Below are 16,021 nucleotides of genomic sequence, written 5' to 3' on the forward strand. Positions count from 1 at the left end.
CATCAACTCCTCAAGATATTGGCCTAGTTTTACAACAGGTACATAAAAAGCACTAGTGAAGTCAGTTTAAACTAAAATTTTATACAGCCTATGTCCGCTGTATATACTAGACACTGAAATGTAAGTACAATATTTATATTCCAATTGATTTTATAGTTCTATGGTAAAAATGAGAAAGTAAGCAATTTTTCAGTAATAGTGTGCTGTCACTATTTTATTGTCTGATTTGGTAAGCAAGTAGTTAAGTGAGGTGAAGCTTGGAGTACACAAGACAAATCAGACTCCTGAAAGGGGTACAGTTGTCTGGAAAGGTTGAGAGCCACTGGTATAGAGCACACTACTGTATCTCTGACTTACCGAGAACAGGGCACAGAGAATGGAGCCTTTTAAAAGTTCTTCTACTGCAGTATACCTAACAACTTTCATCCTTTTTAATCTTCACTAACCTATAGACTATGGTAACTATCTTAGAGAAAAATCCTCCTGAACAAGTGAGTATTTGAAGAATATGGTTCTGAAGAGCCAAAAACCAGATTTTCTTGACATGAGACCAGTCAGATGGAACCTGAAGGAAGCTACTGCCTGCAGGAGATGTACTTAAACAGATTTAAGGTAGAAGAAACCTGAGGATTCTGCTGGACACCCATTATCCAGGCTATCCCATCAGTTGGGAATCATCCGGGATAAGCAACTTCCCAGCTGAGGTGAAAAGACACTCTAATTATAGAGAGACAAGGTGGGTGAGGTAATATCCTTTATTGGACCAGCTTCTGTTGGTGTGACACACAAACTTTTGAGCTTACACTGGGCACTTTTTCAGGTCTGAGAAACAGCTACAACAACACTGCATATGCTAAGTATAGACAGACACTTCCAGTAAAATGGATTAAACATAAAATGTATCCTGGTCGTATTGCTTGTATTCTGCCTATGCTGAAAAGTTGTTTTTCATAAACCTTTCCCTGAAGACCTCAGTAACTAGAAACCTTGTTACCTTCCTGAGCAACTTGCTGACAAGTAACCTCTTCTCAGGATTGCTTAAATCTTTGAGTCCACTGACTTACTTGAAACCAAATATACCCAATTGTTTTATAGAGGCACACATCTGTATCTAAGTTGTCTGTCTACAACTTCACAGATGTTAGTTTATTGTGCAGGGGGTGGGGGAGGAGAGTTGAGAGAGAGAGAAATTAACTGAAGGAGTTACCTGCAGTATTGAGTATTTGATTCCTACTTTGTAATTTTCTGGGTTATTCAATATACCTATGCAGGACAGCCATTAGTGTAATAACCATTAATTTTATATAGAAGGTCTATATAGCCTACATATTAACAGGCATGGACTTGGATATGGAAAGTCTTAGATCTTGTACTGTGGTTTATGAATTTTAACCAAATTTAGTGTCTAGAAATTCACCATGTCAGTTCCATCAACTTGTGGTGTTGATGTCCACCAAGCTAAACACCTGGTACCTTTGAATGTTTGTTGGTACCACTATCATCTCACTGGCAATGACCCTGTTCACCTATTCCTTTAGTACTACATTGCCCTGGTACCTTAAAGTGGACTGTTAATCTGATTCTGAAAGAGTTCCTACAGATCAAAATTCTTTTCTACAACCCATCCATATATCTCCTCTCTCTTCAATGCACAGCTCGCGCTCTTGGCACTGAGACACACACAGATTGAGAGAAACACTATTGTGGGGTTGGGCCACAATCCTATACCAGATGCAGCACTTACCCTTCTGAGTTCCCCCAGATTCGAGGGCAATTTTTCCTCAGCACCAAACTCCAAGATGGTTGAGGTGCTATTCTCAGTCTGCTACCATCTTTGGTGCTGATGCTGGCACAAGATCACCATCCAGGTGCTCTTCACCTATGGACTGTCCTGTCCTCATGGATGCTGGCACATGATCTCCACCTGGGTGCCGGTCTCTGGCCAGAACCATCCTCTGTGCTGAAATTGCTACCCATCAGGTGAGAGAGGTTTTAACTCCAGCTCCAGTTTTTTTCCCTTCTGAGCTCTTAATCCACTGGACCAGACAGACATTTTCGTGCCTCCAGTGAGTACCACCTCATCCTCCACAGATGAAGCTACTGTATCTAGGTCATCTACTCCAATCACTGATGATTACAAGGAATACCAGGAGCTCATGAAGAGGTTGGCTAACTCTGAGGATCCAGATTGCATTAGTGCAAGATAATCCTCTTTGGCTTGTGGACATCTTGCATTCTTTTGGTCCAGCTAGAATGGCTATGTCTATTAATGAGATGACTTTGTGCCCACAGATAAGTGCCCTGAAAAGAGGTATCAAGGACGTGAATAACTTTATCCCACCCGGGGTGCTCGATGATGGTGGCTGTGAATGAAAATTCAAGACACTAATGAACAAATCCATTCCCAAGGAGAGAGAAGCTAAAACACTTGATTTATTTAGAAGAAAAGTTTACTCCTCATCTGGCTTACAATTTAGAATCGCAAATCACTAGGTGTTACTGGCCAGGTATGACTCTTCACATTTGGATGCAATGTCTAAGTTTCAGGACAAATTACCAGAGGAGACAAAAGAGGAGTTTAAGGCTTTTATTAATGAGCATTGTCCAGTTCTCCACTCTTCTTTACAGGCCGCACTAGACAATGCAGACTCAACAGCCTGAGTCATGGCCATGACCATTACTATGCATTGTGTTTCATGACTCCAGGGATCAGGAATTCTGCTTGAAGTGCTGCAGATGATAGAAGATTTGCTGGTGAAGGCCCAAGTTTTTCTGGCAAAACTGACAAGGCTCTTAAAAGATTCCAGGACAACTCTGAAGACTTCAGGGATTTATACCCCTGCTGTAGAGGAAGAGGAAGCATTTTCATCCTCCTGTCCAGTAAAGAGATCCCTTTTATCCACTATGGCAACCTAATTACTCCAAGAGATTTCAGAGGTCTCAGAAAAAGGGACTGCCTCCCCATGTTTCTCCATCATCTGCTACCACTAGACATTCTTCCTCCACAAAGCAGTCTATTTGAGTTCTTGGTTGAGGACAGTGAACCTCTCATGGAGATTTCCCCTCCCTTTGGCAGCAGGCTGTTCCACTTCCTAAGGGTTGGATCACATCAGACCAGTGGGTTCCCAACACAGTGGAACTGGGATATACTCTACAGTTCACATAGATGCCTGCCATTCCCTGTCCCTTTCCAGTGACCAGTCCCACAAGCCCATACTGATTAAAATAGTACAGTCTCTGTTGCAGTTATGGGCCATGCAGGAAGTTCCCCCTTGCCTTCAGGGGAGGGATTTTATTCCCAATATTTTATCATACCAAAGGCCAAGGGATGTCTCAAATCCATTCTGGACCTGCAAAATCTCAACCAATTTAAAAAAAGAAAAAAGAAGAAGAAAAAAAGGTATGGTTACGCTATCCTCGACTATTCAGACCTGTCTCCTAATGACCGGTTTGGTGCCCTCGTCTCAAGGGATGCATGCTTCCATGTGGCTATACGCCAGAGTCACAAGAAGTTCTTAAGATTTGTAATAGAAGAGATTCATCAGTTCATGGACCTTCTGCTTGGCCTGTCTTCTGCCCCCCGAGTTCTCAAAAAATGCACAACAGTGATGGCAGCACATTTTTGAAAGATGGGCAGCCCAGTGTATCTATTCCTGGATGACTGGTTGCTCCATGGACAGTCAGGACAGCAGGTGCAAGAAAGGGGGCAGAGGGATCAGTCTCTCTTCCAGTCCTTGGGCCTTCAAAGACAAATCAATTTTTCATGAGGGGGGCTGACTCGGTGTCTCTCTGGCTCTGACTAGACACTTGGCCTCTCCCAAGAGCCACTGCATCCCCACAGTGATGAGGAACTGCCTGAGACTACTAGGACATGTCAGCTTATCACATACATGACTCAGTATGCAGATTGTGCATATGTGACTTCAGCTTGATCACGTAGTAGTGGTTGAAGTCAGTTAACAGTCCCTCCTGAAATCCGCTGGATATGCTCACTCATGTACATTCAACTCTCCTGTCCTCCCTGAACTGGTGGATGGACTTGGCCAAAATATGCCGTGGAGTTCCCTTTGCTCTGACTTTTCCCTTCAGGGGCTCTAGTCACAGATGCTACATCACTGGGGGGCACCTCTGTGAAGTTTAAGAACTCAGGGTCTATGGTCACATCAGGATCTCACCAGTCACATCAGGATCTGGGAGCTTTGGACTATATGCCTGGCCTGTTGAGTATTTCTTCTTCACATAGCCAGCTGCTCCGTGCAGATTCTCACAGACAACACTGTGGTGATTTTTGACCTCAATGAACAGGGAGGGCCAAATCTAACCCCCTTTGCCAAAATGCATTGGGCCTTTGGAATTTTTGCATGAAGAACAGGATATTGCTGAAAGCATGTAATCTCCTGGGATTTCAGAATTCACCAGCAGACAGACTCAGTAGGTCATTCATCAGAGACCACAAGTCTCTCTCAGATCCGGCATCATAAAGTCCATTTTTTTATACATGGAATGTACCAGAGTTGGACCTGTTTGCCACCTGCTAGAACAGATTCTGTTTGACAGGAGACCCCAGCCCTGGGTCAATAATGGGTGCCTTTCTGATGTTATGAAAGGGCAAGCTTCTTTATGCTTTCCCCAATCCTGTTTAGTGCCCAGAGTATTAGCCAACATCAGACAGGACCATGCCAGTCTAATCCTAATAGCACCAACCTGGCCTTGTCAGCATTAGTTTTTCAGTCTGTTGAACTTCTGAGATCCAATTCCCCTCCCTTTGAATCTGAATGTAGTCTCACAAGGTCGTGGCCAGACTGCATCCCAGCCCTGTCAGTCTGCATCAAACTGCCTAGATGCTAAGTGGTTAGATTGTCAAGAGTCTGCCTGTTCTGCCACAGTTCAGAGTGTTCCTCTGAATACCAGAAAGTCTTCTACAAGATATACAGACCTTATGAAATGGAAAAGGTTTTCATTTTGGTCCTGATAGAGGAATTCCTTCCATGGCTGCTATTCATTTTATCTTGGACTACCTTCATCTGAAAACTGTCCCGTCAGTTCATTCAGGGTATACCTTGCTGCTATTTGTTTCATTTGCATCATAGTTGCTAGGTACATTGGCTTCTGCAATGAGAAGGAACTGAGATGGCTCAAGGCAGCTCTATCCCATTATTCTCTAGACAAGCAACACAAGTGGGTAGAGGGTGCATGTGTTGTCCCGACAGGTACCACAGTGGGAAAAAGTTATCCAGTTCTTGCCCAGGGACCCCTAAAGTAGAATGGACATGTACAATACCTCTTTGAACAAGTTGTGGACCAGGTGTGTAACCATATTTTTAGTATCAGCAAAATGTTGCATCAGAATGAATTTTTCTCCAAATCCATTGTGCTAGGTAGAATGGGGAGCCATCCTTCCGCTAAAATATAAATAGAGCTGTGGTTCTGTAACTAGCATTACCACTGTCAACATGAAACACATTCCTTTGTTCTAACCATTTAATTTTTCTGCAGGCCAATTTTCATCCTTTCTGGGATTCGTGAGCAGTCAGTGCTCTATCTGGAGGCATATAGTCATGCATGTGGCATAGCGAAGAATCATTACTCAGCCCTTTCTCATCTTCAAAGCATTTTTACAAATGACTAATGCGTCAGGATCATCATTTCCCTCTTTGTAAAAGGAGGATAAAGAGACAGAGGCTAATAACGTCTTCAAGGCTATTGTTAGTCTAAACTTAAAACTGGCTGCAGTACCCCCCAACTGTAACCCTCTGTGGAGAACATAAATAGCTTATCTAGTTGAGGCAGCACTGGGAAAGGAAATACATGAGCAGCACTGAAACTACTTCTAGCTCTGGACTTTTGAAATGGGGTACTGAGGCCCCAATCCCCCATGCTCACTGCCTTCTGGAAATAATCATTGGCATTTAGTAGCCAGCAGCATGATTACTGCTGTACAAACAACAAGAGCTGCCCTGCCCTGAGGTGGTGAGCCTCTAGCATAGATCAGGTGATAATTAGCTGCTAGGACTTAGGGGCCTACACCACCAGTTCAGTAGGAGTTGCGGGTAGGGCACCTGATGGATGGGAACCTGTGCTCTATACCATTGAGGCTGCAGCCATAGCTACAGGGCTTAGGGTACCCTATTCTTTCTTCAGCATCCCAACCCCAGCGGATAAGTGTGTTTTAGCATAATAATTGTGGCTGAGTGTGAGGGTGATGAGTTTCAGGCCCTCTTGAAGTCCATTCCACCTCTCCTTTTCTGTTGCTGGGCTATGGAAATGGATGTGGCTGGGATAGCAGGGGCTGTCTAGTTGATCATGGTTACTGGGGTGGAATGAATGAGTTATAATTAGGACCCTACCCAATTCATGGTCCATTTTGGTCAATTTCATGAACATATGATTTTTTAAATTGTAAATTTCATTCTTTCAGCTATTTAAATATTGAATTTCAGGGTGTTGTAACGTTAGGGGTCCTGACCCATGAAGGGGTTGGGGGCAGCTTGCAGTAATACAACCCTTACTTCTGTGCTGGTGCGGGGGGCCCTGCTGCCTTAGCAGCTGGAGCATGGCAGCTGCTGGCCAGGAGCCCAGCTCTGGAGGCAGAGCTGCCCTCAGCAGCCCCCCAGAACTAAGGATGGTATGGTATTGCCACCCTTACTTCTGTGCTGCTGCTGGAAGGGCGTTACCTTCAGAGCTGGGTGTCCAGCTCTGCAGGCAGTGCAGAAGTAAGGGTGGCAATACTATGAACCCTTTTGGGTCAGGACCCCTAATTTGAGAAACCCTGGTCTCCCTCTGTGAAGTATAATGTAAAAGCACACAAAAGACTAGCTTTCACTATTTGTGATGTGTGTTTCATAGCTGTGAATTGGGTAGGGTCCTAGTTATAACTAGGGATCATAGAAATGTGTTTGCGACTGAAAAGCATGGCTGTGACTTTTTACGGGGCATCTTTACATTTTGTGAAAAAATAAAAATCTCTCCAGCAGAACCCTATTTATCCGAGCCTCCCTTATCCTGATGAATTGAACCACCAGCTGCCTGAGAGAGGCCCCTGTCAGCCCGGGTGGGTGGGGGCTGGGTACTGGAAACGTGGCTACGGGGGCTTCTGCTGTAGGACGCTGAAACACGCCGCTCTGCGGCTGGGGAAACGAACGTCTCGTTTCCGCTCTATGGGGGGGGTTAGGGGAGAATTGTGGGTGGTTTACCCCAGCAAAGAGCACTGGGAACCCGGCTTGTAACCGGGCACTGCTGCCAGGTACCGCCCGCGGCCGCAGCCCGCCTCTAGCCGGCCGCAGCGCCAGCGGGGTGTGACGGGAGAAGCGGCTTCATTGAAAGAGGGGGCGGGAGGGCGCGGAGCCCCTACGGGCTGCAGGGGTGTGGGCGCAGGGAAGAGCTGCCTCTGAGCTCCCGGCAGCGGCTCAGGGCGCCTGACTGGCCCCGGCTGGCCACTCGAGAGACGCCTCAGTCCCGGCCCTGGGCGGGGCCGAGCCGCCGCCGGTTAAGGTCGGGCCCTGGGCAGGGCGGAAGCGGTGCGCCGGGAAGCGGCGGCGGCGGCAGCTTCCGGGCGGAGCGGGGCTGGGGCAGGCCCTGGCGCTGCGCTGGGATCGCCGCGGAGCTGGGCAGGGTGAGGCGCCGGCCGCGGGCGCTGTCCCCAGGGGGGGTCGGGGGGACAGATGCCGCCCCTCGGTGGGCGCGGGCTGGGGGCATCTCCCTGCGGGAAACCGCAAAACCCTGAAGGGAGCAAAGGCGGGTGGAGCTGGGGCCCGGCTTGGCGGGCCTCGCTACTTCAGTGTCACGCCGCGTTCATCCAGCGCTGCGCTCCCAAAACTCGTGATGACAGATCTGTAACCACCCCCGCCGCCCCGCCATTCATCCTTTTCCCCTGCACCCCCCAGGCTGCCCCGCGCACCCCCTCCTCTGCACCGCTCACCGCCGTCCCACGCACCCCCTCTGCTGCACCCCCTGCGCTGCCCCACGCACCCCCTCCTCACTACCTCCTCTGCTGCACCCCCACGTACCCCTCCCCCTGCACCCCTCACCACCACCGTCTGCTGCCCACACCCCCACGCACAGCCTTCTCTCCTGCACCACCATCCTCTGCCCCCATGCACACCCTCCTCCGCTGCACCCCCCCCCGCATCCCTCCTCCGCTGCACCCCCAGGCTGCCCCAAGCAACCCCTCCTCTGCACCCCTCACCACCACCCCATGCACCCCCTCCTCTGCTGCACCCCACGTACCCCTTCCTTTGCTGCCCCATGCACAAATTCTGCTGTGCACACACCCCTGCCACCCCATGCCCACTCTCCTCTGCACCCCTCCCCACCGCCACATGCACTTTTCTGCAACCCCCACACACCTCCTTTCACACTCCTGCCCCATTTTCCTCCACACCTGTACACACAATTCCCTTCATTTCCTTTCTTCTCATCCCCGCCCCCCCCACACACACGGGTGCTGGAACTGGGGGTGTGGGAGCACCTCTTAGCTTGAAGTGGTTTCCATCATATACTGGGTTTACAGGTTTTTTTAATGGCTTTCAGCACCCCCACTATACAAATTCTTCTAACACCACTGCCCATGCATGCTCTCACACTTCCACCAGTACTTATTCCCTCTCCTCTACCCCCTCATGCATAGACACATACATAACCTCCCCTTTGCCTCCAATAGGCACACAACTACTTCTCCCTTCCAACACTCCTCTCCACCAACCACCACTCCCTTGCACCTGGGCGTGCACAGACACACTCACTTTCCACCTCCATGCACATGAAAGCAAACGCTCTCCTACGCATGCACAGATGGGCCCACTTAGCCTCTCTGGTGCTCTGGGTGCTGCATAGTAAAACTAGGGTAAGTTAAGTAAAACTTACTGTGTAGTTAAACATAGGCACGGCCTATTGCCCAGCCATTTGTTGGTTTTATTTAGCATTGTGTGTTCACTCCCTCCTCATATTTCTTTTTCCTCTCTGAGGAGGTACTCTAGTTACTATGGCAACATAGATGTCATTAGACTGGCGGTGCTAAGTAACATCTGTAAGGGCTGCATAAATTCTGTTTATAGGATATTCTGACACAGCTAGCCAGTTTGCAAAATGTACTAACCTAAAGGAAGGCTTTCATGGCCACATATTTGAAACAGATGCCTGTCTTGCTTTCTGTCTAGAAAAGGTGTGGAATGTCTGGACATGTATAGTACGCTACTCAGATATAAAATCCCTTTCTTCCCCCATTGTGGGGATGTATAGGTCATCTCCCTGTAGAGTTTATGGATTAGAAAGCAGGGCTAGGGAAGAGTGTAAGAAAATGAGTAAAGAGTGAGGAAAGGGACATTTTAGGAAATCAGAATTACTGAGGTCTGCCTGTGCAGGTTTTGTTGGGAGGTAAGCCGTGCTTAATTTGTAATGAAAGAGGTACCAGGGCTCAAGAAAATTAGGTGCTAGGGTTCAAGCAATTTTTTTACATTCATAACTGATGCAGCAAGCCCAGAGGTTGCTGGGGCTATGAACTGTCAAGCTTAGAGGTGTGGGGGCTCAGCCCTGGCAAGCCTTGGAACAAATTAACCTGTGGGGATAAGGCAAGTGACGAAGTCCATAACATGTAATGCACCAGCTCACTAGAAAAGTGTTTCCATAAACTCAGTTGATATTTTAATACTTGGCTCTAAAATGCCTAACCAACTTGTTTCTTATGTTTGAAACACAGGGGAGAGGTGAAACACAGTCTAAGGTGCTGAAAGATGCTGTGAAAAAGCATGGAAGATAAAAGACAGAGAGCCAGAGTACAGGGTGGCTGGGCTGGACCTGTTAAGAGCAGAGCAGCCTCACATGCAGGCAAGATATTGTGTGTTTCTTTGTGTTCCCGGTTATGTTAATATTTTTTCTCCTGTCTTTTTTTAAAATAATTTTAATTATTTAAGTTTTTCCTAATATTTTATAGAGGTATTCTAATCCTGAATGAATTTGATTTCTTGAGTGATCCTGGACGCATCATTTGATTCAAATAGCCCAGCTGGAATATCGGAGAGAGCTATAATTTCCATGAGAATTGATACTATAGTTTAGCTGAGTTGAGCTGCTTTGAGGAAATGAATTATATAAAGACTTACTGCTCATCTGTGACCCAGACATTTAGTATTCTAGGGAGAGCTGATAGGAACACCTGTAGTTGGGTTGTGTAATGCTTTGCATTAGAAGTCCGTATTTTTTCTAGTACATAACTTTGCCACCTTGTAACACTAAGACTGAAACTTTCCTTGCTTGCCCTCTGCCTCTTGCCGATTTTATTTATTTACTTATCTATCTTTAAATTTCAGAACAATGGTTCATCCATTCTGAGAAAGAAGTTAGGGAAAACAGGTAGGGTAGTTTTGCCAGTGTTAATTTTTTTTCCCAGCAATTTATTTGAAGCGCTCTAGTATTTTCATGCTTTTAATAAGAACTTGAAATTTGGTAAGGTAATAGTCCTGGGGTGAGAGAGAGGTCTGTTTGCTACCCCTGTAGATATGTACTGAGATTTGCAGACTTAGAAGCAAGGGAAAGTCTCCATTTTCACATGTAGGACTTGTTATAGTCTTTCTTTTAAAATCTCTGTACATTCTGTCTGCATTGAGGCTGCTCCCTACCTCCACTGAGCTTTGTGGATACTAAGCATAGAGCTAGAGATCCTGCCTTGGTGGACAATGCTGCAGCAGCAACAAAATGCCGTTTGGCCTAGGGGAAGGTGTGTAAGAGGAGACCTTCCATTGACTAGTGTTAATAATTCCGTGCTCCTCACACTCGTTATTATCAAGAAAGTCCTTGTATCGCTGTCTTAGCAAGCAGACAAATCTAATTCCCCAGATTCAAGATGGGATGACTGAGAGGTTGCACAAGGGCACTTCAAAGCTGGGAGTAGAATTCAGGTCTCCAAAATGGTAGACCCAAGTCTACTTCACAGCCACTTTGCCTTTTAGAATGATGTGCCAAATCTGTGTTTAGCTGTGCTCTCCATAATTGTTGTCCATACTCCCCTCCAGAGCCAGAAATAGAATCCAGGATGCCTGATTCCCAGTATTCCTATGCTTGCAAAAAACTAATTATGTAAGTCACCTCAATGTATATTGTCTTCCACTCGTGGTTGATTCATACTGAGGATCACAGCTTGTTACCAGTTTCTCCTGTAGCACAAATTGTAGTGGTCTGAGCTGGGTATCTGGGTTCCAGTCTTGCTGATGACTAGTACCAGAGTGGGGGCGCTCAGTATCTTTCTACATGAAGTGTGAGAGCATGTGTAATTCTGTGGGCCAGTTAATGACAGAAAGGTAAGGGAAGTGTCATTTGAGAGGTAAAAATCTACAGAATTAAAATGACACCTTACTTTGCTATCACTAACTTGTCCATAGAATGAGATTTTACTACATTATACTTCCAGACTGTGATGGAATTATCTTTTTTTAGTTTGTTTGTTTTTTTTATCTTAGAAAATTACACATACAAAACTGTTAAGAGCATTGCAAACTGAAGTGCTCAGAAGATAGGAAATGCTGGAGTTAAAGTTGCCTGTATCCCCTTAATTCAGCCCCCTGGTGTGTAGATTTTTTGGGGTATGTAATAAACACATTTCCTAAATATCTTTTGAGTAGAATCATAATATTCCCTGAAGTCACACCACTCATATTTTCAGCACCATAGGGGGTGAGCTCTTTGATAGATTATGGTGAGATAGAAGAGGCTTTCCAACACAAACAATGGCCACTATGATTTTAAATGACTCACTTTTGTCAATTGGGTTGAAACAATTTTTATTTACTTCAGTTTATAAATTAGTTAAAAATGCTCCTGTCCTAGATTTTAGGTGCTTTTAATGATTATTAAAGACATGTCTGACTCTTCCCTTGCTCTTTTTTAAAACTTTGGCGTAAGGGGGGAAACCTTGAAAACTGAACAGTGATTCCGTTAGTTGTCTCTTACAAGAATATTGGGTTTGCCACATAGTGAGATGTTCATTTCGCTGATCCCACTAGTTTGCTTGAGCCTGATCTTTTCTTTGCCTTAGCTCCTGGGGCTTCTGCAGCGAGGAACCTTGTGTTAGTGGGCACTGATCAGACCTGGATGAGAAGAGAGCAGCTTCCACCCAAAAGACAATTTGTGTTTAAAGAACCAGCAGAGGTAAAAATGTAGATGGGTGTCCTGTCATCTCATCTTTTTGTTAAGTGGAAGAACAGCTTATTTTTAAAATTAGTTGGTCTTATGAGGTGTAGTTCAAGAATACTAATATCTCAGTCCAAGCTTTTGGGGCCTCTAGAACACACACTTTACAAACACATTGCATGTGTGCTTACAGAAAGCTAGGACCATCTTAACTGGCCCAAAATATTTTGATTTTTATTCTACCAATCAGTGCCACTTTGTTCAGCAGAAGCAAATAAAATACTCTGGTCTAAAGCCAGAAAAATTAGCTCTGCCTGTTGCTCCTGCTGGGAATGCTTCGTTGGCAGCATAGTCAACCCCTGATTTCTGATGGGCAGAGGAGTGTCCGATCCAAGTTTCAACCATTACCCCTTGGTATACCAGGGGATTACAGGGTAATGTGTTCACCCCAATGGGAAGTGAGTTTGATTGCTTAGCCCTATAAGACTGAAAAGGCAGTGCCTCACTTTTTTCTTGTAACTGTGCCAACATGCTCTCTGAATGGGACTACATCCTGCTTTCCTCACATGGAAGGAGGTTTACTATGATGAGGCAAACTGAAAACGGTTTAGCTGAATGGGCCCTCCAAGAGCGACATTTACTTGAAGGAGAGAAGCTGGTCTCACTGAGACAATGAAATGATTATCAGGACAGCATGGTTGCTGATGACTTCCATTCTAGACCTAAGCCCTACTACGTAGGTGTCGACTACATGGGTGCTCTGGGGATTAAGCACCCATCCAAAAAAAATAGGGGGGTGCTCAGTACCCATGAGCCACCAATAGGTGGCAGTAGCATGTATGTGGCTCACAGTGAAACAGAAGACAGAACGCCTCCACCAGCAAAATCAAAAGTTAGCGCCTGTTCCCCCTCCCCTTCCTTTCTGTTGCAATGGTAAAGATTAAACCACTTCTGGCTTTCACAGGAGACAACCATCCCAAGCTATGCAGGGGATTTTAGACGAGTAACTCTTGCTGCCCAGTCTCTCTTTATATTTTTTTGCTGCTTGTCTGAAACTGGAGAATTGCTGAGCCCCTCCCTCCAGGGAGTCGCTTCTGATTTTTAATCTGTGAAGGCAGGGAAAGTGATTCTCCAGTCTCAGTGGGTGACCAGCAGCTATCTGAGCAAACCAGTTCTCCTCTAGCTAGCCCTACTTGCTGTAATTAGCAGGTGACTCCAAAGAAGTACTAGCTGCTGGTGGGTGTTTCAGAGTGATACTGTCACCATTTCAAAACTTCCAGAGAATATATCTGTGTGTTGATTAGCATTTCAGAACTGAGGGGCAGGCAGGTGTTGAAATCCCAAATTGGAGGTGGGAGCTGGACTAGGATCAAAGCCCCTGTGAAGGTTTTGATATCTACACAATCACCACAGGGCTAGGAGTTCAGCCCTGTATAGCTGAGGCATGTCAGCCCATTGGTGTACGTACTTATCTGGTTTTCTTGATGCCTGTCAGGTGGAACGCAAAGCTCCAGAGCCAAGAGTGATAGAGTGAGTATAATACTGGCTTCGCTACCCTCATTGTGTTACTTTCTCCTCCCCCAGCCCATGGTGGGATGGACTAGATGGGTCTTCTGCATTTCTAATTGCTATATCTGTGGAAAGAATTTTCAGTACAAAATATGATGTCCAGACTCAACTCTTTGATCCCAAACAGATTTTATATTCAGTAAAGTCCAAATCTTTTTTCATTTGTTTTAATTGTTTTGTTGGGTTTGTACAAACCAGTAGGAAAGAACAGTGGGGCTTTGTAACATAATTGGTCAGTTATACATAATGGTTTTGGATCTGTGCAAAGGAGGTAGGATCAACGCACACAGCTTTCTCCCATCCTCTTTATTCTTTTGCCATGACAATGTTGTTTCTGTGCTTCAGGTTTGTAACATGGGGATAAGGTGTTAGGTTGGGTATATTTGGAGATTTGTAATCCAAAACTAGCGTGTGTTTGGGGGCATCTCCATACTGAAGAATTTCTTTGCTTTTCAACTGAGAACAGGAGCAGAATCAAGTAAACTGTTAGGTATATTTTTAATACTTTGGTCAGTATGTTAATGGTGATGATGATGGTCCCTAGATTTAAAACCTGTTTTTCCTTCCCAACAAAGTTAGGTTGCTGTGTATGTGATTGTCAATTCTCCCTTGTTAACATATTTATCTGGAATGATCCCTAATATAAATTGTTTTGGAAGTTGCAACTTGAAATCCTAAACTTCTTGATGTAAGGGCAGATCCAGATGCAGTCAAAATTCCAGGCTACATCTGTCCCATGTTTAGTGCAAGTAGCAGGGATGGCAGATCAAACACTTTTTACCATGAGTGCTGAAGAATTGTAGCTGTTAGTAGGTATCACCATCAGACTGATAGTGGGCCTGTGTAATCAAGTTCTTCAGGCCATTGATGATCTTCCAGTGTGACATGGAGAGCTCATTCCCAGGATATGCTTATTCCTTGTGTGTCTCCTTGTGTCATCCAATCATTAAATTACAGACTTTGGAATGGAGATTTGTTTGGGGTCAAAGGAGTTTCCTTAATGGGCAGTTCCTCAGAGTTGGGTTGTAGAGCTAATTCTTAGGATACTTGGCCAGTCATTTATTATTTCTTTCAAAAATTGTAAATATTTCCCTTTATGGAATTTTACATCTGCTGTTCATGTACTAGACTAGATAGGTATTGGTTACAGAAAATTAATCCAGGTGCAGTACCAAGGTGCCCAGCACTGGTGTGGTTGAGGGAATAATTCCACTTAATGTACTCTTGTTATGGGACGTGCAGAGTTTTCTGTCCTGATTCACTGAGAAATCATTGCTCCAGGATGTTACTAAATAGCATTTCACTAGAAGCACTTAGAGAAGTCGTGAAAGTAGCTGACCTTTCAGTCTGTTTATTAAAGCTTCACAGTTCCCATTTCAGAGTGGTTGATAGAGTAATAACAGAAAGGAAAGAAAGTACAGCTGTATCCAGAGAACTTAATAAATACATAATTTTTAGAAATACATTGAAGGCCCCTCATCATGAATAGGTCGGAATATGAACAAGTGGCTGCTAGGCAGCTCTCTAACACCACATTCTACAAGCCATTACCTCTGATCCCACTGAGGGTTATTAAAAGAAACTACACAATCTGCTCAAGAAACTCCCTGAAAAAGCACAAGAACAAATCTGCACAGACACCCCTAGAACCGCAACCAGGGGTATTCTGTCTGCTACCCAAGATCCATAAACCTGGAAATCCTGGACGCCCCATCATCTCAGGCATTGGCAGCCTGACAGCAGGATTGTTTGGCTATGTAGACTCCCTCCTCAGGCTGTACGCTACCAGCACTCCTAGCTATCTTCGAGGCACCACTGACTTCCTGAGGAAACTAAAATCCATCGGTGATCTTCCAGAAAACCCCATGCTGGCCACTATGGATGTAGAAGCCCTCTACACCAACATTCCACACGAAGATGGACTATAAGCCGTCAGGAACAGTATCCCCGATGATGTCACAGCAACCCTGGTGGCTGAACTTTTTTGACTTTGTCCTCACCCATAACTATTTCACATTTGGGGACAATGCATACCTTCAAGTCTGTAAGCAAGGACTGGCCTGTCTCATCAAGGATCTACAACCTATCCTGAAGGACGATCCTTCACTCTCTCAGATTTTGGGAGACAGGCCAGTCCTTGCTTACAGACAGCCCCCCAACCTGAAGCAAATACTCACCAGCAACCACATACCACACAACAAAAACACTAACCCAGGAACCTATTGCAACAAAGCCCGTTGCCAACTCTGCCCACATGTCTATTCAGGGGACACCATCATAGGAGCTAATCACATCAGCCGCACTATCAGAGGCTCATTCACCTGCACATCTA

General features: G+C 45.4%; 1 protein-coding gene across 7 annotated transcripts in view; it reads left to right on the forward strand.

The window, feature by feature from the left end:
* The first annotated feature begins 7,220 nt into the window (after window positions 1–7,220).
* Window positions 7,221–16,021, forward strand: part of ALKBH3 (alkB homolog 3, alpha-ketoglutarate dependent dioxygenase) — a 61,993-nt gene continuing 53,192 nt past the window's right edge. The window contains exons 1-5 of one of the 7 annotated variants that reach the window (XM_073348056.1): window positions 7,526–7,612; window positions 8,660–8,842; window positions 9,695–9,822; window positions 12,026–12,138; window positions 13,616–13,650. In XM_073348056.1, the coding sequence (XP_073204157.1) occupies window positions 9,744–9,822; window positions 12,026–12,138; window positions 13,616–13,650 (227 nt within the window). In that variant the 5' untranslated portion in view covers window positions 7,526–7,612; window positions 8,660–8,842; window positions 9,695–9,743. Of the gene's footprint in view, window positions 7,244–7,335; window positions 7,492–7,522; window positions 7,613–8,659; window positions 8,843–9,694; window positions 9,833–10,304; window positions 10,348–11,354; window positions 11,574–12,025; window positions 12,139–13,615; window positions 13,651–16,021 lie in introns of those variants that run through there. The other 6 variants (XM_073348058.1, XM_073348057.1, XM_073348055.1 and 3 more) reach the window with 6 other exon arrangements.

This window comes from Lepidochelys kempii, chromosome 6 (genome assembly GCF_965140265.1).
Source record: "Lepidochelys kempii isolate rLepKem1 chromosome 6, rLepKem1.hap2, whole genome shotgun sequence".
NCBI classification, from domain to species: Eukaryota; Metazoa; Chordata; order Testudines; family Cheloniidae; genus Lepidochelys; species Lepidochelys kempii.